This window comes from Panulirus ornatus, chromosome 27 (genome assembly GCF_036320965.1).
Source record: "Panulirus ornatus isolate Po-2019 chromosome 27, ASM3632096v1, whole genome shotgun sequence".
Lineage (NCBI taxonomy): Eukaryota > Metazoa > Arthropoda > Malacostraca > Decapoda > Palinuridae > Panulirus > Panulirus ornatus.
The window spans coordinates 1,433,646-1,460,306 of record NC_092250.1 but is presented as its reverse complement, the minus strand read 5'-3'; the positions used below and the strand labels follow the sequence as shown (position 1 = coordinate 1,460,306).

General features: G+C 42.2%; 1 protein-coding gene across 5 annotated transcripts in view; it reads left to right on the top strand.

The window, feature by feature from the left end:
• Positions 1-26,661, top strand: part of LOC139757520 (uncharacterized) — a 135,979-nt gene that overhangs the window by 91,052 nt on the left and 18,266 nt on the right. For 4 of the 5 annotated variants that reach the window (XM_071678038.1, XM_071678036.1, XM_071678037.1 and 1 more), the window contains 3 exons: positions 13,605-15,214; positions 17,343-17,414; positions 23,546-23,778. In XM_071678038.1, coding sequence (XP_071534139.1) covers positions 14,737-15,214; positions 17,343-17,414; positions 23,546-23,778 — 783 coding nt within the window. In that variant the 5' untranslated portion in view covers positions 13,605-14,736. The remainder of the gene's footprint in view (positions 1-13,604; positions 15,215-17,342; positions 17,415-23,545; positions 23,779-26,661) is intronic. The other variant, XM_071678040.1, reaches the window with a different exon arrangement.

Sequence of the window (26,661 nt, the reverse complement as noted above, 5' to 3'; positions counted from 1 at the left end):
CTTACGTATACCTTACGATGGTTTGGGAGGTCTTCTACCCCCACACAGCTGGGTCTGGCACCTTACCTTACCTTACGTATACCTTACGATGGTTTGGGAGGTCTTCTACCCCCACACAGCTGGGTCTGGCACCTTACCTTACGTATACCTTACGATGGTTTGGGAGGTCTTCTACCCCCCACACTGCTGGGTCTAGCTACCTCACCTCACCCAAGCGTCAGTCGTAACTTTACGACACCCTCACTCAGAGCGATTGGCTACAATTGCCCCATACAACAGCTGGGGTTGACAGCCGCATCCTCTGGCCAGGTGTCGTAACTTCTGGTGTGGTCAGGTTTGGCTGGGTGAGGTGGGGCTGTGTGGGGGTGTGGGAGGTTGTCGCTGGCTGTCTGTGGTAGAGTGGCTGTGGTAGAGTGGTAGAGGGTCTGTCTGATGTGGTAGATACCGTTGTACAGATCACCTGTTGTATATGATACTTTATATATATATATATATATATATATATATATATATATATATATATATATATATATATATATTCCTGAGTTCGTGGGGAAATGAAACACGGTAAGTTCCCAAGTGCAGTTTCATGTAATAATCACACCATCTGGGGATATATATATATATATATATATATATATATATATATATATATATATATATATATATATATGTGTGTGTGTGTGTGTGTGTGTGTGTGTGTGTGTGTGTGTGTACAAGCTGTTGTATTGACCGACTGTTGTATATATCTACTGTTGTATTAGCCCCTTGTTGCATACACCGCTCATTGTATTATACAACAAAATTAAAAGGGTTTTGATGTATAAATAACTTCATATGATGAAACCTTTGTGCTCAATTTAACAATTATTGTCTACTAATGAAGGTGGATTCGGGTCCCATGATATTTTAATTCGCTTTTAATGATTACGTTTGATAATTAGGGACAGAGTTAATGAATGGAAGTTAGGGGTAGGGTCATAATCATAGATCATTATGTATTAGCATAGATTAATCTCCCAGTTTTAAAAGAAGAAATTTTAAGATATTAATTATATAGGATCGTTAAAAAAATGTCACCGTGTGTGATGGATCGTTAACACACACATCACAATTAATATCCCTCACTCCTCAATGTTATATAAATAGGTCTTTATGCGGTGGTCATTACGCGGCCAATTAGCTAAGCTACTTTTACGTCCGCCGGACTAAAGAGGGAAGGTGGGAGGTGGGGGTGGAGTTGTGTGGTGGCGATAGGTGGGGGGAGGGGGTCCCTTAGGTCGTGACGCATTGAAGGGCCGCCTGCCCAGGGTCGAGCGTGGCATGGGTTCGAATCCTGGATGCGGCGGTCGGCCCACAGTCAACCCAGCCGTTCATCCACCCTTAGGGCGTTGGTCGATAAAATGGGTACTTAGTACAGGCTAGAGTATATATATATATATATATATATATATATATATATATATATGTATATATATATATATATGATATGAAATATTCCTCTCTCTCTCTCTCTCTCTCTCGTGGGAGCATATTGTTAGATGCATTCATTAAACACCCGCGCCCACAAAAGTGGATAGAAATGTATAAAAGTGCATTTTTTGTTATTGTTGTTGTTGACGGGGGGGGGGGGGGGTAATAATGTTTTTGTATATAAATCGTTGAGCTGGAAGAGTCATTGGGGTATTATTATCTTACTCGTGTGAGTATATTAAGCCAGTAGTACACTGGCTCTTGTCTGTGTTGACGAGAGATAATGTGAAGTGAAGGGGAAACGTAAGACATACACACACACACACACACACACACACACACACTCACACTCACACACACACACTCACACACACACACACTCACACACACACACACACACACACACACACATGGACGCCAAGGACGCGCCTGCCCGTCGTGTGTTTCCATATCAATCATCAAGCGTGAAGTTGAAATGGTTTGGGGTTGGCGAAGGCCGCGTCTCGCGTGTTTGATTTGCATGGGTAGAGCGAGACAGACTTTAGGTAGTGGATGGTGGGGAGAGTTGACGGATAGATGTATATAGACGGTAGTGGGTGGTAGGGAGAGTTGACGGATAGATGTATATAGACGGTAGTGGGTGGTAGGGAGAGTTGAGGGATAGATGTATATAGACGGTAGTGGGTGGTAGGGAGAGTTGACGGATAGATGTATATAGACGGTAGTGGGTGGTAGGGAGAGTTGACGGATAGATGTATATAGACGGTAGTGGGTGGTAGGGAGAGTTGACGGATAGATGTATATAGACGGTAGTGGGTGGTAGGGAGAGTTGACGGATAGATGTATATAGACGGTAGTGGGTGGTAGGGAGAGTTGACGGATAGATGTATATAGACGGTAGTGGGTGGTAGGGAGAGAGTTGAAGGGTTGATGTATATAGACGGTAGTGGGTGGTGCGGAAAGTTGACGGGTTGATGTATATAGACGATAGTGGATGACAGAGAGTTGACAGAATTTGACGGCAGTACGCACAGTGCTTGATAAATTAGACAGAAGCAATAAGGAAATAAAGTTGAAGTGGAAGACTCATTGATAAAGAACTTAGTAAATGAAGAAAGTGTTAGATTTATCAATTATATGACACGAATGTCGATAACAAAGGATTTTATATATATATATATATATATATATATATATATATATATATATATATATATATATATATATATATATATATATTCCTATGAGTCCACGGGGAAAATGAAACACGAAAAGTTCCCAAGTGCACTTTCGTGTCATAATCACATCATCAGGGGAGACTCAAGAGAGAAATATAACAGTCAGTTGATATACATTGAAGATATATATATATATATATATATATATATATATATATATATATATATATATATATATATAAGCAAACTTAAATAGTGTAGTGTAAGCTTAAAGTTTAAGCTTATGCTGCATGGTGTCTGGGAATGTTGTCAGCAGCAGCGTCAGCTTGAGCGTCGTCCGCCGCAAAAAAAAGAGAAAAAAAGCTGAGAGCTCAGCTGTTTCCCTCAACACACACACACACACACACACACACACACACACACACACACACACACACACACACACACCAGTGGAAATTTCAGGGAATATTTTTGGCGGTGAGAACCCGGGGTCTGGCAGTCCATATATATATATTGGCGACCTGATGAATTGCTTTCATTGTTGCTCCAGTGCCGAGTGCCACAATTGGCGGTTCGTCAGCTAACACTTTGATGAAATTTGTTCCATGTGTAAACGTGTGTAGCGAAAAAAAAAAAAAAAATTGAAACAATGCAGGTTGGTGTAGCGGTTAATGGAGGTTGGTGTAGCGGCCAATGGAGGTTGGTGTAGCGGTTAATGGAGGTTGGTGTAGCGGTTAATGGAGGTTGGTGTAGCGGTTAATGGAGGTTGGTGTAGCGGTCAATGGAGGTTGGTGTAGCGGTCAATGGAGGTTGGTGTAGCGGTTAATGGAGGTTGGTGTAGCGGATATATATATATATATATATATATATATATATATATATATATATATATATATATATATATATATATATAGTTTGCGATCTGCACTGGAAGTAAAGTTTGAGGAGCTACGTTGTGTAGACGAAGAAAGAGAGAGAGAGAGAGAGACAACACACACGCAGTACTGAACGTAAACAAAAGAGAACAGTTGCCCTTCCTTACAAAGGTCAAACACTCGGGGATGAGCGTGACTGATGACCTTCCCTTCGAGCGAGGCTAACAGAGCATATCCTTGCCCTAACCGAGCACAGCCGTGCTAGGCTGGGTTCTGCCCACTGGTAGGACGAGAAGAAGAGGGAGGGGGGCAGACTAGGCCAGTGATCACGCACTTAACTCCCACATAACAGAGGACGGTCAAAAATGCCTATATGTACAAAGCTTCACCACGAACTCAAGGTCACCCTCGTACGCGAAGATCCCATTTGGGTAACGAATTTGATTCCCGTCTAGTGCAGACAGGATGGGCTTATCATTCGATTTTGACACTTGAATCAAATCGCGAAGTTTCAATTCCCCCTCTTAACTTGACAGACTTAAAATGCCCTTGTCAAAAAATAACCAGTAAATGGCTAAAATGTCTTGAAGACAGTGGTAGTAGACATTTGGAGTTCTCAATGGTGGACATTTCAGTACTTAACGAGCGTTAGAAAAGTATTGGAACCTCCAAAAGAGAATTTCATCCACTCATGAGCATATAGATTCCTTTTGAAAACGTTCCCGCCCAAAGTACAGCTTAAGCTGGGGGTACATTTACCCCCGTATATACAATCAGCCGCTCCCAACAGCCAAACTGATCATAGTAATAATACCAGTTCAGCTACGTTCCTAATTCGGTCGTGGGTGTAAAGACGAACCCTCGAAATCCACGTCAGGAACACCCTAAGTTGGATATTCAGTAAATGGAACACCTATATATTTTTTTTTTACAACTTCTTTTTTGTATCTCCTGTTATAGAACGCTTATTAAAGAGGATAATTCACCTGGCGTTGTGTGAGTCCATTCTAGCTATGCCAAGTACTCGTGGGTGGTGTGGGGTGGGGTGGGTTCATTGCCAGGGTAACAAGATAAAGAGAAAAGAGAGAGTTTTTTCAATGTTTCCAGCCATCGCAACGAGTAGACTTGTACTACGAGACGCCATGTCACCATGTCATAATCCCTGCTCGTTCCCTGGCTCTCTGTTAACGAGTGAGGTCAGTCATTTGAAGGCTGATGTGACCATGGACATGATGGAGTCTGTTTAACGAGCACACTTCATATTTTTAAATCATTGCCGAGTTCAGGGTTTGAAATTGAACCCCCGGACAGACCTGGCCATCGGCTTTAATAGAACGTTATGTGTGGGAAGACGAGGAGGGGGAAAAATATTGACTTAATATGTTTCCCGACGTGAAATAAGAGAATAAATAAACATTCCCACATGGTAACGACAGATTTATACACGCCAACTACTTTATCCTTGTAACGAGGGATGAACGACCACTCATTAGGTAAAAGTAATGAGGAATTATAAAGGTTGAAGTGATGTGAGGTCATTATTGTCTGGATGACAGCAGTTCGTTGGTTTGACCTCAAATTCCGTTGTCGGATTCAATTCCTCCGTTCTCTCTCTCTCTCTCTCTCTCTCTCTCTCTCTCTCTCTCTCTCTCTCTCTCTCTCTCTCTCTCTCTCTCTCTCTCGCTATTTCCGTGGTGTATCAAGGGTCTCGCAAAGGTCACCGTGGGTCAAAGGAAAAGGTCACCGTGGGGTCAAAGGTCACTGTGGGTCAAGGGGAATGGATCCCATCTTCCCCGTGTGTGCGCTCTGCAGGCGCCGTTAATGAACACGGTTTTAAAACGTAGTGAATTTTTACCGTCGCTGGAGCGGCGACGGAAGAACGCAGTAGCAGCTGAGTGTATCTAAATCCTGGATATCTAAAGTTGTGGCTATCTATCTGTATCTATCTATCTCCCGGGTTTTTGGGGTCAACGGAGAGACTGATGTGTTGTGGCTGGAAGGCAGGGGCGCTGCTGGCTGTCGGCTCACAGCGAGCAGCCATCGCCAACACTCCCGGATAACCCGGTCATACACCGGTAAATATATACCTCCGTGGTCGATGGAGGGAGATAAACGAGCGACGTATACCACATAAATGATAACGTAGTTATGAGGTATGGGTAGATGTTTAATGGACATGTTTTTTCCAACCTTCACGTTGGATAACAACCTTACCCCACTCTCTCACTTTCCTCCTGCTTAGAATCTAGGAAGGCAATGGCCGGTGTATGGATTACAGGCGATTCTTATGGTCATATCCGGGTTTTGTGGGTGACATTAACTATTGGTTATATCGGCTTCCCCAGTCCTGCCAGTAACATTGTAACTAGGGCTTATATATATGTAGCATTTATGGATCTGGAGAAGGCATATGATAGAGTTGATAGAGATGCTCTGTGGAAGGTATTAAGAATATATGGTGTGGGAGGAAAGTTGTTAGAAGCAGTGAAAAGTTTTTATCGAGGATGTAAGGCATGTGTACGTGTAGGAAGAGAGGAAAGTGATTGGTTCTCAGTGAATGTAGGTTTGCGGCAGGGGTGTGTGATGTCTCCATGGTTGTTTAATTTGTTTATGGATGGGGTTGTTAGGGAGGTAAATGCAAGAGTTTTGGAAAGAGGGGCAAGTATGAAGTCTGTTGGGGATGAGAGAGCTTGGGAAGTGAGTCAGTTGTTGTTCGCTGATGATACAGCGCTGGTGGCGGATTCATGTGAGAAACTGCAGAAGCTGGTGACGGAGTTTGGTAAAGTGTGTGGAAGAAGAAAGTTAAGAGTAAATGTCAATAAGAGCAAGGTTATTAGGTACAGTAGGGTTGAGGGTCAAGTCAATTGGGAGGTGAGTTTGAATGGTGAGAGGCTGGAGGAAGTGAAGTGTTTTAGATATCTGGGAGTGGATCTGTCAGCGGATGGAACCATGGAAGCGGAAGTGGATCATAGGGTGGGGGAGGGGGCGAAAATTTTGTGAGCCTTGAAAAATGTGTGGAAGTCGAGAACATTATCCCGGAAAGCAAAAATGGGTATGTTTGAAGGAATAGTAGTTCCAACAATGTTGTATGGTTGCGAGGCGTGGGCTATGGATAGAGTTGTGCGTAGGAGGATGGATGTGCTGGAAATGAGATGTTTGAGGACAATGTGTGGTGTGAGGTGGTTTGATCGAGTAAGTAACGTAAGGGTAAGAGAGATGTGTGGAAATAAAAAGAGCGTGGTTGAGAGAGCAGAAGAGGGTGTTTTGAAGTGGTTTGGGCACATGGAGAGAATGAGTGAGGAAAGATTGACCAAGAGGATATATGTGTCGGAGGTGGAGGGAACGAGGAGAAGAGGGAGACCAAATTGGAGGTGGAAAGATGGAGTGAAAAGGATTTTGTGTGATCGGGGCCTGAACATGCAGGAGGGTGAAAGGAGGGCAAGGAATAGAGTGAATTGGAGCGATGTGGTATACAGGGGTTGACGTGCTGTCAGTGGATTGAATCAAGGCATGTGAAGCGTCTGGGGTAAACCATGGAAAGCTGTGTAGGTATGTATATTTGCGTGTGTGGACGTGTGTATGTACATGTGTATGGGGGGGGTTGGGCCATTTCTTTCGTCTGTTTCCTTGCGCTACCTCGCAAACGCGGGAGACAGCGACAAAGTATAAAAAAAAAAAAAAAAAAAAAAAGAAATATATATATATATATATATATATATATATATATATATATATATATATATATATATATATATGTTTACCAAATGGCGTCCTAGCTTCGTCTCTTCGATTTATATGAACTGACTTCTCTCTTGTGTCTCCCCTGATGATGTGATTATTACACGAAAGTGCATTTGGGAACTTATCATGTTTCATTTTCCCCGTGTACTCATAGGAATATATATATATATATATATATATATATATATATATATATATATATATATATATATATATATATATATATATATATAGTAAATTTCCTGGTGTATCATAAAACCAGATACTTAAAAACATGTTCAACAACTGTTATTCTAAAGTTAAAGGTTAATGTAGTAGGATTATGAACGTATTGTTCCTGCGTAGCTCAGCAGGCTCCATCGCTGGCAAAGCAATCGCTAGCCTAGTAGCCTAGTTAAAGCTGTTAGTGGCACTACATTAGGAAGGGTGATTAAGTTATTTAACGTCAGTTATCCTGTATGTTTTACAATGTGCGTTTTAATTACTGGTCGAAGACTTGCTTTGAAACGTCATAGTAATTTAGCTTCCTGCAAAGTGTGTTGGAGCAGCGAGCATATGTTATTCGGTCTTTTCCCCTGAATTTCCTGATGTTCAAGACGATTAAATTGGTGGTTATAACATGACGTTGACCTCCCCTAATGACCCCTGGTAGTCACTAGGCGTAATGTATTTTCCAATAAGCTATGGCAAAAGTAGCCTTTTTTTTTATTCCTCTTTCCCGCAGGAGTTTAAAACAATAGAGCGATCACTGGAAAATTGCCCTGCTTTTTTTTTGGGCTATTTTAGGTATAAGCTTATGTTAGGTTGTTAGGTACAAGCCTCGTAGGATAGGTTAGGTTAGGTACAATCCTATGTTAGAATAGGTACAAGCCAATGTTAGGCTAGGTTAGATTAGGTTGGGTTAGGTACAAGCCTGTGTTAAGCTACTTTAGGTACAATCTTATGATAGGTTAGGTTAGGTACACTCCTATGTTAGGCTAGGTTAGGTTAGGTACACTCCTATGTTAGGATAGGTACAAGCCTATGTTAAGCTAGGTTAGATTAGGTTGGGTTAGGTACAAGCCTGTGTTAAGCTACTTTAGGTACAATCTTATGATAGGTTAGGTTAGGTACACTCCTATGTTAGGCTAGGTTAGGTTAGGTACACTCCTATGTTAGGATAGGTACAAGCCTATGTTAAGCTAGGTTAGATTAGGTTGGGTTAGGTACAAGCCTGTGTTAAGCTACTTTAGGTACAATCTTATGATAGGTTAGGTTAGGTTAGGTTAGGTACACTCCTATGTTAGGATAGGTACAAGCCTATGTTAAGCTAGGTTAGATTAGGTTGGGTTAGGTACAAGCCTGTGTTAAGCTACTTTAGGTACAATCTTATGATAGGTTAGGTTAGGTACACTCCTATGTTAGGATAGGTACAAGCCTATGTTAAGCTAGGTTAGTTAGGTTAGGTACAAGCCTATGTTAAGCTACTTTAGGTACAATCTTGTGATAGGTTAGGTTAGGTACAGGTTAAGTTAGGTACAAGCTTAGGTTAGGTTAGGTTAGGTTAGGTTAGGTACAAGCCTGTGTTAGGTAAGAAACCTTATAATAGGTTACAACCCCATACTAAGGCACAAGCCTATGTCAGAGTACAAGCCTATATAAGGTTAGAAGCCTATGTTATGTTGAAGCGACACACCTTTGCACCGTCATTCGTTACTTGTCTTTGAAAATCCTTCCTTTTAAACGTCATTCCTATGAAAATCCTTCCTTTTAAACGTCATTCCTTTGAAAATCCTTCCTTTTAAACGTCATTCCTTTGAAAATCCTTCCTTTTCAACGTCATTCCTTTGAAAATCCTTCCTTTTAAACGTCATTCCTTTGAAAATCCTTCCTTTTAAACGTCATTCCTTTGAAAATCCTTCCTTTTAAACGTCATTCGTTATTTGTCAGTGAAATTCCTTTTTTTTTTCCCGCGTCGCCACAAATTGTGGAGAGAACAGAAGGCGCCATATTGTTTGTCTGAGCAAGCCACCTCCTGGACTCCATTAATTCAGTTCCTTAAGCAGGACGGAACGTCATTTAAGCACGACGGTACGACCTCTTAAATGCGACGCCGTGACCTTAGAATATGACGGTACGACCCATGACCCCACGATGTGTCTGGCATTTGATGACACCCTTTGAGGTCAGGTCAAAGGCCAGAGAGTCAGAGTCAAAGGTCGGTTCCTGTATGATCAAGGACACCAACGGACGATGTATTATGAAAACTTTTTTTTTCTACAGCTGAATTTAACGTTACGGTCTCATTTAACGAAGACGATGTTTCACAACGTTTCGTTACATTTCCATACACCTTTGCTCAGGTCTGTTTACCCATACTGTTAGTGCCGCTTTAAACTCCTAACTGTTACTGAAGTAATTAACTATGTTGATAAAGAACAGTGAGAGTCCAAGCAGTGCTTGGGTGTCCGGGTAATGCCGACTTCACTTCCCTTACAGTTATATTTATTCAGCTTGGCGTCCTGTTTTTTTCAACTCCATTGTCAGATTAAGTCGGCCATGCCAAGCCGTCGTCAAAGAAAACGGTACGGCACAGGGGGACAACTGAAGAAAATTGAATTCCTGTGGGTATTTGTCGCAGAACCTGTACTTCACAGTACACCGTGGTCTTAGAAGAACGAGCCCTCTTTATTTTTAGAAGGTTTGTGTGACCCGAACCATCTGTAACACTTACAGCGTGTGGAGAACATCCAGGCCAGATTAGAAAGAGGTTTATATATGAGAAAGTTGAGCAAACACTGAGGGGTGTACTCGACCACCTCCCGGTGTTTGAACGCCTCGCACAGCTGGGCTTGCTTGAGTTTTATCTCTCGGTTTTCTCTTTTATGAGTAGTTGACCCTTTTGGTGTTTCTTAGGGAGAGAGAGAGAGAGAGAGAGAGAGAGAGAGAGAGAGAGAGAGAGAGAGAGAGAGCAAAACGGGGAGATTACAGAATTGATTTATTGACGGAATGTTGGAGAAGTTCATGTTAAGTTTGGCGAAGGACGAGTTTAATTTGCTCTCGGCGTTAGTCATAAAGAATCAAACATTTTTCTACTTATCGTAAAAATACCAAAAAAGAAAAACGAAATATATTTAAGAGACGAATCATTCAATCCGTTCCATTCTTTATCATTAATTAAAAGGTAGATGACTATGTTATAGGACCACTTCCCCGTACTGTACAGGTGATTATGAATATGTAGTTGATTGCACGAGATTGGGGGGCCCCGCGCACGAGTGTAGAACCCCCCCCCCCCCCCCCCATCCCATCCATTCTCCACCAAAAAGTAATTACAAGGGGGAAAAAATTACAGGAAGGTAATTACATCCTGCACGAATATGCCATCGGAGAGAGAGAGAGAGAGAGAGAGAGAGAGAGAGAGAGAGAGAGAGTTATGGAGCATTTTTTTTTTTTATTACTGACCCTCTCCAGACGTCCCTTGCCCTTGGGAGCCTTGCCCTTTACCCACACCCTCCCTTATAGCACCCTCTAAGGGAGGAATTTGTAGGCCCTACAGGTATTGTTGGGGGAGAGGTGGGGGGGTCATTATCGTTCTTTTAAACGATTTTTTTGCCTTCTGCTATTTTTTTTTCTTCGCGCGGTGTGGCACGTGTGTGTGTGTGTGTGTGTGTGTGTGTGTGTATGCTTTTTTTTTTCTTCTTCATAAGGTTTAACACATCTGTGCCTTTTCAGAGCCTTTTTATTTCTTCTTCATGAAATAACATACTGGGGACTTTTATTCGGCCTTTTTTTCTTCACACGGTGTAACACTGAAGCCCTTTTTTTGACGTTGTAAACTCGTGTGTGCCTTTTCCTGGTTCCTTTTCCTTCACACGGTGTGACACATTTATGCCTTTTCCTCTGCCTTTTTCTTCACAGGTTATTGAAACGACCGTCCTGCCAGTAGTCCCTGGCCATTTTGGTGGTCAACACCACTACGTAATAGCGAAAGGCCCTTTAAAAGGCCAGTGTCTCCTCTAGCACACGGGAGTTCAAGGATAGAGGAGTGGGAGGATAGGTGTTAACAACGATAATGAAGATGAGATACGGAAGGGTGACTGAGAAAGAAATAGAACACGAGAATGGAAATTTTGAGAAGAAAAAATGAAATATGCTGTTATGATTGGCGTGTGTTGGTGTGTGTGTGTGTGTGTGTGTGTGTGTGTGTGTGTGTGTGTACAGAGAAAGGTGCGCCAACCTCTGGACCACGCGCCATCGCCACCTCCTGTCGTTAGAGATCCCACATCCCCCTGGGTTGCAGTACAGCACGGAGCTCGTACATAAACAAACCAAAGTGTTTGGATAAAGACCCTCTGTTTACCTCCCCCTTTTCATTTATTTGCCCAGTTTTTATATCATTGATTTTTTTTAATTAAGTGTGTAGCCTTCATCGGCTGCAAGTGATTCACTAAACTGTTATTATAATTATTATTATTATTATTATTATTATTATTATTATTATTATTATTATTACTATTATTAATGATAAAGTAATTAGTCGTAGTAGTACTGGTATTATTATTATTATTATTATTATTATTATTATTATTATTATTATTATTATTATTATTATTATTAGAGGTTAATGAATATAAATGAAGGTAAGAGCCATCCGATTGGATGATTCGATTATAGATTTATTTTGTGAAAAATTAGAATTTATATGATTCCCAGAAATCATGCATTTGTCATACAGGTGTATCTTTAGTATTTTGTAAAAGAAAATAAATTGTAAGTATGTATATATGTATGCATATTGAGGCCTCATCCAACACTATGCATTTCAGTACCCTATATATATATTTTCTTTCATACTATTCGCCATTTCCCGCATTAGCGAGGTAGCGTTGAGAACAGAGGACTGGGCCCTTGAGGGAATATCCTCACCTGGGCCCCTTCTCTGTTCCCTCTTTTGTGTGTGTGTGTACATGTACATAATTCATACTGTCTACCCTTATTCATTCCCATCGCCACCCCGCCACACATGAAATGACAACCCCCTCCCCCCTCATGTGTGCGAGGTAGCGCTAAGAAAAGACAACAAAGGCCCCATTCGTTCACACTCAGTCTCTAGCTGTCATGTATAATGCACCGAAATCCACATCCAGGCCCAACAGAACTTTCCATGGCTTACCCCAGACGCTTCACATGCCCTGGTTCAATCCATTGACAGCACGTCGACCCCGGTATACCACATCGTTCCAATTCACTCTATTCCTTGCACCCCTTTAACCCTCCTGCATGTTCAGGCCCCAATCACTCAAAATCATTTTTACTCCGTCTTTCCACCTCCAATTTGGTCTCCCACTTCTCGTTCCCTCCACCTCTGACACATATATCCTCTTGGTCAATCTTTCCTCACTCATTCTTTCCATGTGACCAAACCATTTCAAAACACCCTCTTCTGCTCTCTCAACCACACTCTTTTTATTACCACACATCTCTCTTACCCTTTCATTACTTACTCGATCAAACCACCTCACACCACATATTGTCCTCAAACATCTCATTTTCAACACATCCACCCTCCTCCGCACAACTCTAGCCCACACCTCGCAACCATATATCATTGTCGGAACCACTATTCCTTCAAACATACCCATTTTTGCTTTCCAAGATAACGTTTTCGCGTTCCACACATTTTTCAACGCTCCCAGAACTTTCGTCCCCTCCCCCACCCTATGACTCACTACCGCTTCCATGGTTCCATCCGCTGCCAAATCCACTCCCAGATATCTAAAACACTTCACTTCCTCTAGTTTTTCTCCATTCAAACGTACCTCCCAATTAACTTGACCCTCAATCCTACTGTACGTAATAACCTTGCTCTTATTCACATTTACTCTCAGCTTTTTTCTTTCATACCCTTTACCAGACTCTTTCACCAGTTTCTGCAGTTTCTCACCCGAATCAGCCACCAGCGCTGTATCATCAGCGAAGAACAACTGACTTCCCAAGCTCTCATCCACAACAGACTGCATACTTGCCTCTCTCTCTGTCTCCAAAACTCTTGCATTCACCTCCCTAACAACCCCATCCATAAACAAATTAAACAACCATGGAGACATCGCGCACCCCTGCCGCAATCACTTTCCTCTCTTCCTTCTCGTACACATGCATTAAATCCTCGATATATACTTTTCAGTGCTTCTAGCTTCTAGTAGACTAAATTTTGAGTAATTTACGCTTTTTTCTATTATGGTTATTGTGTAAAAAAGAAAATTATTTTTTCTTTCTCTCTTTCTCTTTCTCTCATTATGGTTATTGTGTAAAAAAAGAAAATTAATTTTTCTTTCTCTCTTTCTCTTTCTCTCAGGTAACGCAAGTCATGGAAGACGTGGTCATGAGAGAGAGAGATTGCTCTCATCCCTAGTGGCTCTATCTCTCTCTCTCTTTCTCTCTCCCTTCTTCTTCCTCCTCCTCTCCTCCTGCTGCCCTGAACCCACCATAAAAAAAGAAAATGAAGGGCAGGCGAAGAATTCCTCTGGTTCCACAGCTTCTTTGTGTGTGGGGAAGCCCCACTCCGTTATAATCACGGGGGTCAATATTTGACCTCGGTCTGTTGGGGGTCAGTTTCATCAGGGTGGAGTCAGCCCCGCCCCCTGGTCTCGTGGTCACAACTTTTTGGGGGTCGTAAATAGTCAACCAGCCGACGTGGGTGTGTGTGTATTGTGTGTGGAGGAGGAGGAGGAGGAGGAGGTGCGTCTTTGTTTGACACACGGGTGCCTCACTCAGTGGGTCGTGTTCCACTGTGCTCATTCTGAGCGTCAGGTGGGAACGGAACGGACTAGTTGGGAAGGAGGGTCGTTAGATCCGTTGTGGTGGTGGTTGTGATGGAGTCAGGTGATCGGACTCTGTTATTAGAAGTGGTCATCTTATCACTGAACAGAACCTGAGTGGCGAATCTCCATTGGGACTCGTCTTGGAGTTTTCGAGGTTGACTTCCTCCATTCCTCCTCCCCCATCTCTCAGCAAACCCCGTCCCTGAACTTCCTACAAGTGTCTTACTGTGTACTTAGAAACAAGACGGGAACCCGTATGTACAGTCGCGCCTGCGCGCTCACACACGCTCACACTCAATTTAAGAATAACGATTTGTTTTATCGAGTGATTCAGCAGAAGAAACATCTGCTACCTCTGTGTTGCTTGTTAAGTTCACGTGCGGGCAGACGCAACCCCACTCATTTACCTGTTCGAAGCCGTGCACGACGTAAGAGTGGCCCCTCTCTCCATCCACTCCCACTGGACATTCTTCAGTTCTCCCACTGGACATTCTTCAGTTCTCCCACTGAACATTCTTCAGTTCTCCCACTGGACATTCTTCAGTTCTCCCGTGCTCGCTTGAACCACTGTGGTGACCCCCCCCACCCCCACCCCCCACTGAACATTTTCTTTCGTCTGCCGTCTGTTGTCCCCTTCGCGCCATCAACACCCGAGTTCATTCGCCCATGTTCCACCATTTCAACCTGTCGGAGCCGCCCCATCTTAGCCATGCTGACTCCCACCCCCTGGACACGCACCCTCGCCCGGAGGCCCAACGCCACCGTCAGGAGAAGAAGCAGAAGAAGACCCCTCTCAAGAAGTCGCTCCGGGCGGGGTCTTCGTCAGGTCGAACTTACTATCAAGTCGAGAACGAGGAGGAGCAGGAGGAGGAGCAGGGTGGTGGTGGTGGTGGCGGCGGCCGGAGGGGGGGTCTCTGTTCTTGGGGCGCCCCGGGGAAACAGGCGATGCCACCGCAGCGCATCGCCACCCACCACAATCAGCCACAGTACCACGGCATCTGGGGCGAGGACCAGCAGCGTCGCCAGCCGACCCAAGACGCACCTTATAGCCCCGAGCCCAACCATCCAGACATCTACTGCCAGAAGAACTTGCTTCCTTGTGGTCGCAGATCCCCGACCTTGCAGCAGAGCTATAGCTACCTAGGTACGACCTCTGGTGTTCATGTATGGGGGTTCAAAGTTCGTTAGTGGTCCGACTCGGGCTCCAACGGCGATTGATGTGTTGATGTTAATGCTGGGTGCATACACACACACACACACACACACACACACACACACACACACAGTCTTCCAAATACAGTATAGATTATTGTTGGATATTTAGTCTTGTATCTTCTAAATACAATATGAATTATTGATGGGTATATAGTCTTGTAACTTTTGAATATAGTATAGATTATTGATGGGTATTTATTCTTTTATCTTCTAGATACAGTATATATTATTGATGAGTATTTAGTCTTCTATCTTCTAGATACATTATAGATTATTCATGGATATTTAGTTTTGTATCTTCTGAATACAGTGTGAATTATTGATGGGTATTTCGTCTTGTTATCATTGATGGTAGGTTGGTCATAAACCCTCAGAAGTATCTTTATAACAGTCTTTTAAAACTTCATCTCTGAATGGATCGTCTCCACTTTCTCGGAGACGAAAGCTTCGACATTTGTCTATGGCCAATTTTGCTGTACCGTAACACCACGAAAAAAATTTTTATGTGTTCCACAAAACCCTGGTGGATCAGGAAGAGCCCCCCCCCCCACACACACACACAGCACCTCACCACCCTTCAGCTTCATGGCATACCCCCTAGAGTGTGTGTGTACGCGTGCGCGCGCTCTCTCAGGGAGTTAACTCAGTTACGATATATTTTTTTTTTTTTAACGGCGCCTTACCTTCCTCTACCATGACCCTGAGGGAGGGAGCTCAACCGTTAAAGCGAGGGAGCCAGGCAGGGAGGGAAGGTGGGTTCGCCAAGCCCTCGGGATGAGTGTGCACGTCCACTGTTTACACTAGAGAGAGAGAGAGAGAGAGAGAGAGAGAGAGAGAGAGAGAGAGAGAGAGAGAGAGAGAGAGAGAAGGGGGTCAGTCGCCCACGACCAGGGTCGATGACCATGAAGTAGATGGTCATGGGCGATGGTCAGGGGCGCTGGTAAGGCTTGGAGGGGGGGCACTGTCCAGGGATGTTCAGGGTCAAGAAATCAGGGCCAGGTATAACGGAGGACGGGCCATACATGGTATGAAACCCTGGAATTTCCTAAGTTTGCTTCCGTCGTCTCGCCACCGTTGATGGGCGTGTCTTTCCTCGAGATGTGGGTTGAGTACTTGACCTACACCAAGAGGTGTGTGTGTGTGTGTGTGTGTGTACCTTGTAAACCCGTTGAGGATTTTGCTCTGATTACCTGAGCTTTCACGAGGTGGTTTGAGTTTGTTCAGGCATCTGTCTGTTTATTTACCAGTTCAGTTCATAGTGTGTACTGAGCCCCGTGTTGAATACGGGTAGTAGACTCGTTTTTCCTCATTTCTGTATATGCTTTCATGGGTAAACTCAAGTTCAGACTTTCCAATTTAGATTGAAACTCTACACGACAATCCTAAAAGCAAAGTACTCTCTAGTATCAGGCATAGTAGAGTTAGAGAGGTACCAAGTGTAAGTTAAGTACATGCAGTTAATTTAACCGTCAAGTTAGGAAAGTATCAAGGCTCAGGGAAGTAAATGCCGGTAATTAACACATGAAGTTAAATACCATTAATGGCAGTCATGCATTAGGATACAGGAGATTAATGGGCCAGTGATACAGACTGTATTATACAGTACACACACACACACACACACACACACACACAATACAATAGTGGTAAGTAATGTTTTGGAATTGTATTTCCAGCGCAGCGGAAATGAATACTTCGGCAAGCAGTTTTAAAGCTAAGATTAGATTATCTTATTAATAAATAAATGAAAATTGATTGTTCGGCAGATTCTAGAAGAAGAAGCTTGGCGACTACTAACAAGATGAAAGCATTGGGGCTGAGAGAACAAACAATACAGTAATCCATTACCATATACTGCAAGTCAAGACCTCAACGCATCTGTAGAACTGTAGCCTATTATGAACAGTTTATATACCCAACCCTGTCCTTCACACCACATCACAATTAGGAAATGTTCTGTGGTAAACCTACTTCATATCCTTACCTCTTGCCTAGACTGTGTACCCAGGAACACTCTTTTAAGTCTTCATTAATTGTGTAGGTCTATTTTCCTACAGGCTCAAAATGTTCAGATAACTCTGGGTTTGATGGCGATGGCGTCAGTGGGAATAATATCAACTTCGCTAACAGTACGTAAGAAAAAAAATTTTTATAGGGTTTTTCCATTCGAGGTTTTCTTGTCCTGTCTTGTGAATTTCCTACGTGGTACTATGACAAAATGGTATTCCTTTTTTTGTTAACTAGTTGCCCCTGATTTGTCTCCTAAGTGTTTATCTTTTTCCCAGAACTTTTAACTTATGGGAGAAGCCAGGTTGGAGACGTTACTTAACCTTATATTTCGATGGGTTGGGAGGACTTCTACCCCCACAGCTGCATCTGGGACCTTACTTTACCTTACGTATGCATTACGATGGTTTGGGAGGTCTTCTACCTTCCACAGCTCGGTCTGGCACCTTACATTACCTTATGTATACCTTACGATGGTTTGGGAAGTCTTCTACCTCCCACAGCTCGGTCTGGCACCTTACCTCACCTTACGTATGCCCTACGATGGTTAGGGAGGTCTTCTACCCCCACAGCTAGGTCTGGGACCTTACCTTACGTATACCTTACGATGGTGTGGGAGTCTTCTACCCCCACAGCTGGGTCTGGGACCTTACCTTACAGTACGTATACCCAATAATGGTTAGGGAGGTCTATCCCCCACAGCTGGGTCTGGGACCTTACCTTACATATACCTTTTGATGGTTTGGGAGGTCTACCCACAAGGGAAAAAAAGTCCATAATTGATTAGTCACCTAAGGACTTCGCCCTAATACTGCACACCGAGCACTTGATTAAGATTCAGATTAGTTTGGTCCTTAAAACTTTATCAAGAGTTTGGAATCAGCAGATAAAGCAGCCAAGGAGAGGCCTGCCTAGTGAACTATAATAGTAAATTGTCCCCCTTGACCAAAAAAATTAAAAAATGCTTTGTTGTAAATTATTTTTTGAAAACTAACAAAAACCTTAACTCTGCTTTCCGAGAAAATCTTTGAGAACATGTTTTAATATTTCACGACTGAGTTTGTTTAGTTGCGGTTGGCCTGGAGTACTCATATGGTTGATGAAAATGTCTCCATTTTTGAAAATGACGCTGAGTTTCACTCCATCCTTCCACCTCCAATTTGGTCTCCCGCTTCCCCTTGTTCCATCCACTTCTGACACATATATCCTCTTTGTCAACCTTTCTTCTCTCATTCTCTCCATATGTCCAAACCATGTCAACACACCCTCTTCTGCTATCTCAACCGCACCCTTTTTATTACCACACATCTCTTTTACCCTTTCATTACTCACTCAATCAAACCACCTCACACCACATATTATCCTTAAACATTTCATTAACAACACATCCTCCCTCCTCCGTACAACCCTATCTCTATAGCCCGTGCCTCGCAGCCTTATAGTATTGTTGGAACTACTATTCCTTCAAACATACCCCTTTTTGCTCCGAGATAACGTTCTCTCTTTCCACACATTCTTCATCACTCTTAGCACCTTTACCCCCTCTCCCACCCTATGACTTACTTCCACTTCCAAGGTTCCATTCACTGCCAAGTCCACTCCCAGATATCTAAAACACTTCACTTCCTTCAGTTTTTCTCTATTCAAACTCACATCCCAACTAAATTTTCCCTCAACTTTGTTGAACCAAATAACCTTGCTTTTATTCACATTTACTCTCAACTTTCTCCTTTCACACACTTTACCAGACTAGGTCACCAGCTTCTGCAGTTTACTGTGTGAATCAGCCACCAATGCTATATCATTGGCAAACAACATACACTTACACACGCACACATACATATATACACACTGTTGGAAAGGATCACAATTTTGTGCATGATCAAGTATATTCCTATGAGTCCACGTGGACTCATAGGAACATGTATACACATGGACATATTCTTACTTGCTTGCCTTCATCCATTCCCAATGCCTTCCCACCCCACAGGAAACAGCATCACCACCCTTTGTCAGTGAGGTAGTGCTGGGAAACAGATGAAGAAAGGCCACATCGGCTCACACTCATTCTCTAGCTGTCATGTGGAATGTACCAAAACCATAGACCCCACAGACCTTTCCCTGGTTTACCCTAGATGTTTCACATGCCCTGGTTCAGTCCATTGACAGCATGTTGACCCCATTATACCACATCGTTCCAATTCACTTTATTCTGTGCACACCTTTCACCCTCCTGCATGCCCAGGCCCTGATTGCTCAAAATGATATATATATATATATATATATATATATATATTTATTTTGCTTTGTCGCTGTCTCCCGTGTTAGCGAGGTAGCGCAAGGAAACAGACGAAAGAATGGCCCAACCCACCCACATACACATGTATATACATACACGTCCACACACACAAATATACATACCTATACATCTCAACGTATACATGTATACACACACACAGACATATACATATATACACGTATACATAATTCATACTGTCTGCCTTAATTCATTCCCATTGCCACGCCGCCACACATGTAATAACAACCCCCTCCCCCCTCATGTGTGTGAGGTAGCGCTAGGAAAAGACAACAAAGGCCCCATTCATTCACACTCAGTCTCTAGCTGTCATGTAATAATGCACCGAAACCACAGCTCCCTTTCCACATCCAGGCCCCACAGAACTTTCCATGGTTTACCCCAGACGTTTCACATGCCCTGGTTCAATCCATTGACAGCACGTCGGCCCCGGTATACCACATCGTTCCAATTCACTCTATTCCTTGCACGCCTTTCACCCTCCTGCATGTTCAGGCCCCGATCACTCAAAATCTTTTTCACTCCATCTTTCCACCTCCAATTTGGTCTCCCACTTCTCCTCGTTCCCTCCATCTCTGACACATATATCCTCTTGGTCAATCGTTCCTCACTCATTCTCTCCATGTGACCGAACCATTTCAAAACACCCTCTTCCACTCTCAACCACACTCTTTTTATTACCACACATCTCTCTTACCCTTACATTACTTACTCGATCAAACCACCTCACACCACATATTGTCCTCAAACATCTCATTTCTAGCACATCCACCCTCCTGTGCACAACTCATCCATAGCCCATGCCTCGCAACCATACAACATTGTTGGAACCACTATTCCTTCAAACATACCCATTTTTGCTTTCTGAGATAATGTTCTCGACTTCCACACATTCTTCAACGCCCCCAAAATTTTCGCCCCCTCCCCCACCCTATGATTCACTTCCACTTCCATGGTTCCATCTGCTGCCAAATCCACTCCCAGATATCTAAAACACTTCACTTCCTCCAGTTTTTCTCCATTCAAACTTACCTCCCAGTTGACTTGGCCCTCAACCCTGCTGTACCTAATAACCTTGCTCTTATTCACATTTACTCTCAAATTTCTTCTTTCACACACTTTACCAAACTCAGTCACCAGCTTCTGCAGTTTCTCACATGAATCAGCCACCAGCGCTGTATCATCAGCGAACAACAACTAACTCACTTCCCACGCTCTCTCATCCACAACAGACTGCATACTTGCCCCTCTCTCCAAAACTCTTGCATTCACCTCTCTAACAACCCCATCCATAAACAAATTAAACAACCATGGAAACATCACACACCCCTGCCGCAAACCTACATTCACTGAGAACCAATCACTTTCCTCTCTTCCTACACGTACACATGCCTTACATCCTCGATAAAAACTTTTCACTGCTTCTAACAACTTGCCTCCCATACCATATATTCTTAATACCTTCCACAGAGCATCTCTATCAACTCTATCATATGCCTTCTCCAGATCCATAAATGCTACATACAAATCCATTTGCTTTTCTAAGTATTTCTCACATACATTCTTCAAAGCAAACACCTGATCCACACATCCTCTACCACTTCTGAAACCACACTGCTCTTCCCAATCTGATGCTCTGTACATGCCTTCACCCTCTCAATCAGTACCCTCCCATATAATTTCCCAGGAATACTCAACAAACTTATACCTCTGTAATTTGAACACTCACCTTTATCCCCTTTGCCTTTGTACGGTGGCACTATGCATGCATTCAGCCAACCTCAGGCACTTCACCATGATCCATACATACATTGAATATCCCCACCAACCAATTAACAACACAGTCACCCCTTTTTTAATAAATTCCACTGCAATACCATCCTGGCCTTGCCAGCTTTCATCTTCTGCAAAGCTTTCACTACCTCTTCTCTGTTTACCAGACCATTCTCCCTCATCCTCTCACTTTGCACACCACCCTGACCAAAACATCTCATATCTGCCACTCTATATCATCAAACACATTGAACAATGCTTCAAAGTATTCACTCCATCTCCTCACTTCATCACTACTTGTTATTACCTCCCCATTTGCCCCCTTCACCGATGTTCCCATTTGTTCTCTTGTGTTACACACTTTATTTACTCCTTCCAGAATATCTTTTTATTCTCCATAAAATTTAATGATACTCTCTCACCCCAACTCTCATTTGTCCTCTTTTTCACCTCTTGCAACTTTCTCTTGACCATTTGCTGTTTTCTTTTATATATCTCCCGGTCATTTGCACTAATTCTCTGCAAAAATTATCCAAACACCTCTTCTCTTTCACTAACACTCTAACTTCTTCATACCACCACTCACTACCCTTTCTAATCTGCCCACCTCCCACCTTTCTCGTGTCACATGCATCTCTTGTGCAAGCCATCACTGCTTCCCCAAATACTTTCCATTCTTCCCCCACTCCCCCAACATCATTTGTGTGTGTGTATTATTTTCTATTTTGAGTGTGGATTTGGCTTATTTATACATCACCCTTTATATTCAACTTGCTTGTGTTCAGACCTTGAGGAATGCTTTTTCCTATCCAAATATGGTTCCGTTTAGTGTTCTAAGGGCATTTAGTGTGTTTTTTCTTTCTTCTTTTTTATATTATTGGTGTGGGGAGTGAGTATCATGTACAGTGCCTGGAATGATTGGCATTTTTGTTCAATGGGAGAGACTGTCCATGCAGCATGACTAGAGAGTTTGAGTGGGATATGTGTCTGTTTAGGAAAACTGATTCCCCTCATTGTGAGGCATTAGGCAGTGCAAGTATCCACAGTGATGTATTTCAAGGGTCTTGGTAACATGACACTCCTTATATGACTATATGACCATACTTGTACAGTCTATTTCTCTTATGTGTTTGCCTTTACATTTAAGGGTTAAAAGAAAAGATTGTTTTATACATTAAAATTATGAAGGTAAAGAATTTTGTGTTGCAGGTATGAAGCATATGTCGCAAATCAATAATGAACTCTGATTCTCATGTGTCACAATTCTGAAACATCTCAAGTTCATATTTCACAAGGCAAGGTGTTGGTGCAATGACCACATTTTTAAGTTTGAAGATGTAACTGCATTAAATGTATGTAATTATGAATCTTGTTAAAGTTCAAGTCACTGGATATGTTGAATCATGTTTGATAAAAAAATTACATGCGAGATTGCTGTCTTTTGAATTATTTTACATTGGAAGATGAAACTCATTCTTGCATTTTTCATGGATGTCACACAGCCATTCCAAATTTATGTTTTGAGTTGCATACTTTGCTAAATCTTGCATTTTGATCAAACCGTGTGAAACTCCAAACTCTTTCAGGATGAGGCTCAAGATGAAAGACAAGACAAACCTTGGAAACAAATTCAGTCCATATTTGTTTCTTAACCTGTAGTTTCTGATTGCTAAATGATTAAAAGGTTTTGGTTAGAGGTTTAAGGTTAATCACTATTACTACTTAGTTTGGGTTTCAAGATGGAGCCAGAATGCATAATGTTTCAGTACATAAGTTTACTCATTTCCAAGACTTTAGTTTCTCATGATTAGCTTGCCAGTTCATCTTAGATTTTGATCCAGCAAAATAGGATTGGTGATTTGATTTTGACTTCAGCCAAGATTTGATGATGGATTCAGGTCTTTTATGTTATATCTGTATGCCAGATTCCTATTACAAGATCTGTCGAATAACTAGATTTCAGTTGGACTTGGTGAGATTACATATTGTACTGATACATACCTTTGCTTCATTATATGTGATGTATTTGTATTCACATTTATACATATGTCTGGAAATATGAATGAATTAGAGGAAATCAGTCCTTACTCAGTTTGGATTAATAAGCAGCAGCATTTGCATTGTTCCATTTTATCTTTTTTTAAAGTGTTTAATGTTTTTCAGGTGGCATAATGTACTCCCCACCTTCAGATGGTGGGTTAGGAAGGAACTTAAATGGTGCTATATGGCCATTAAGGGGACCACTGTGCCGTCCAAGGTTTTTGAAGTTACTTCTGGTAGTAGTGCTACTGATGATGGCACAGTTTTCCTTAAACATCCTCTTTTATCGCAACTACGATTCTCTCTTCTATGTCAATACTACATCGGCAGTGTCACTCACTTCTTTTGAATCAAGGGTGAGTTGTAAAATTACTCTTTTTTTGCATGTAGTTTTGTATGTAGTTGCAAAATACAAAAAAATCATAAATGTAATGTGTGTAAAACAGAATAAGATTATGTATTGTTGGACATGAAATATAGGCTTTACTGACCTATCCAGTCTGTTGGTCTCCATCTGGCAGACTTCTCGGAGTATGGCACTAGTTACTACACTAGAGCCCCACACCATATAATGTACTGTACCATGTTGTACTGTACTTGCATTTCTGTTTTCATTCCCTTGGATATCATGTAGGGAGGTGAATGCAAGAGTTTTAGAGAGAGGGGCAAGTATGCAGGCTGTTCTGATGAGAGGGCTTGGGAAGTGAGTAAGTTGTTGTTCACTAATGATACAGCGCTGGTGGCTGATTTGGGTGAGAAGCTGCAGAAGTTGGTGACTGAGTTTGGTAGAGTGTGTGAAAGAAGAAAGCTGAGAGTGAATGTAAATAAGAGCAAGGATGTTAAGTTCAGTAGAGTTGAGGGACAAGTTAATTGGGAGGTAAGTTTGAATGGAGAAAAACTGGAGGAAGTGAAGTGTTTTAGATATCTGGGAGTGGATTTTGCAGCAGATGGAAATGGAAGTGGAAGGGAGTCACAGGATGGGGGAGAGGAGCGAAGGTTCTTGGAGCGTTGAAGAATGTGTGGAAGGCGAGAATGTTATCTCGGAGAGCATAAATGGGTATGTTTGAAGGAATAGTGGTTCCAACAATGTTATATGGTTGCTAGGCATGGGCTATAGATAGGGTTGTGTGGAGGAGAATGAATGTGTTGGAAATGAAATGTTTGAGGACAAGATGTGGTGTGAGGTGGTTTGATTAAGTAATGACAGGGTGAGAGAGATGTGTTGTAATAAAAAGAGTGTGGTTGAGAGAGCAGAAGAGGGTGTGTTGAAATGGTTTGATCACATGGAGAGAATGAGTGAGGAAAGATTGACAAAGAGGACATATGTGTCAGAGGTGGAGGGAACGAGGAGAAGCAGGAGACCAAATTGGAGATGGAAGGATGGAGTGAGAAAGATTTTGAGCAATCGGGGCCTGAACATATAGGAGGGTGAAAGGCGTGCAAGGAATAGAGTGAATTGGAACGATGTGATATGCCAGGGTCGATGTGCCATCACTGGATTGAACCAGGGCATGTGAAGAGTCTGGGGTAAACTATGGAAAGGTCTGTGAGGCCTGGATGTGGAAAGGGAGCTGTGGTTATCTTTTCCTAGCACTACCTCGCTGGTGGGGGTGGATGCTATTTCATATGTGGTGGGGTGGCGACGGGAATTGATGAAGGCAGCAAGTATGAATATGTACATGTGTGTATATATGTCAGTGTATGTATATGTAAGTATATGTTGAAATGTATATGTAAGTATGTATGCGTGTATGGGTGTTTATGTATATATATGTGTGTGTAGGTGGGTTGGGCCATTCCTCGTCTGTTTCATTGCGCTACCTCACTGACGCAGGAGACAGCGATTAAGTATAATACATGAAATAGAACCAAAAGAAGTATACTGGAAGCAGCAATTTGTATTAATATACTGTTTGTTACACTTGAATTGACAGAAATATATTTCTTGTAACTAAATAAACATGCACAGTACTGTTGAAAATTTTCTCTATCAGTGAACTTCACAGAATAAACTGCTGTCTTTGAGTATATCAGGTGTAGTTGAATAGCATTATGGGATGTGTAACTTGACTGCTTTTTGAAAAATTAAAGTAGCTGCAGAGCTTAATCAGCCTGACACCATGTAATTATCTCTTCCTTGGTTGTTGATTTTTCCTTGGAATTATCCATAGATATCTCATAACAACAGGATTCACAACATTGTCATTAAGGTCCTGGTCACTAGATGCAAAAGCAGTGTCATCCTTATCATTCATCCTTATCCACTCTTCTATATTTTTCTCTTCAAATTTAGTGACAGGAGTATTGGAAGGAGCAGATTGTGAACCACAGTAAGACAAGTTTTCACATACTTGATACAGGGTCTGGTCTGTATGGTTTATTTTCAGACACAGTTATTGATTTTTTGTGTTTTAAAAACTTTTGAGTTGAGAAGTATTGTTGACAACCTGTATTTTGTTACTTAAAACTTCATAAGCTTTTTCTTTGGTGTAGGGAGGTTAATGGTGACTAGTTAAGCCAACATTGATTTGAGGGTTGCATCAAAGTCAATTCATTTCATGACTTATTGGTTCTCAATGGCCATTGACTGAGGAAAAGGTCTTCATTACTTGACTTGCTTTATTTCTTTTTATTTTACTTTATCGCTGTCTCCCACATTAGCGAGGTAGCACAGGGAAACAGACGAAAGAATGGCCCAACCCACCCACATACACATGTATATACATAAACGCCCACACACGCACATGTACATACCTATACCTTTCAACTTATACATATACATACACAGACATATACATATATAAACATGTACATATTCATACATGCTGCCTTCATCCATTCCCCCCGCCACACATGAACCATTTTAATTTCAAACCATTTCAATACACCCTGCTTTCTCCACCATACTCTTTTTAATACCACACATCTCTCTTACCCTTTCATTACTTACTCGATCAAACCACCTCACACCTGTTCAATCCAACGACAGCATGTCGACCCCAGTATACCATTTCGTTCCAGTTCACTCTGTTCTTTGCACACCTTTCACCCTCTTGTATGTTTAGGCCCTGATCACTCAAAATCTTTTACACTCCATCCTTCCACCTCCAATTTGGTCTCCCACTTCTCTTCATTCCCTTCACCTCTGACACATATGTCCTCTTTGTCAGTCTTTCCTCACTTATTCTCTCCATGTGACCAAACCATTTCAATACACCCTGCTTTCTCCACCATACTCA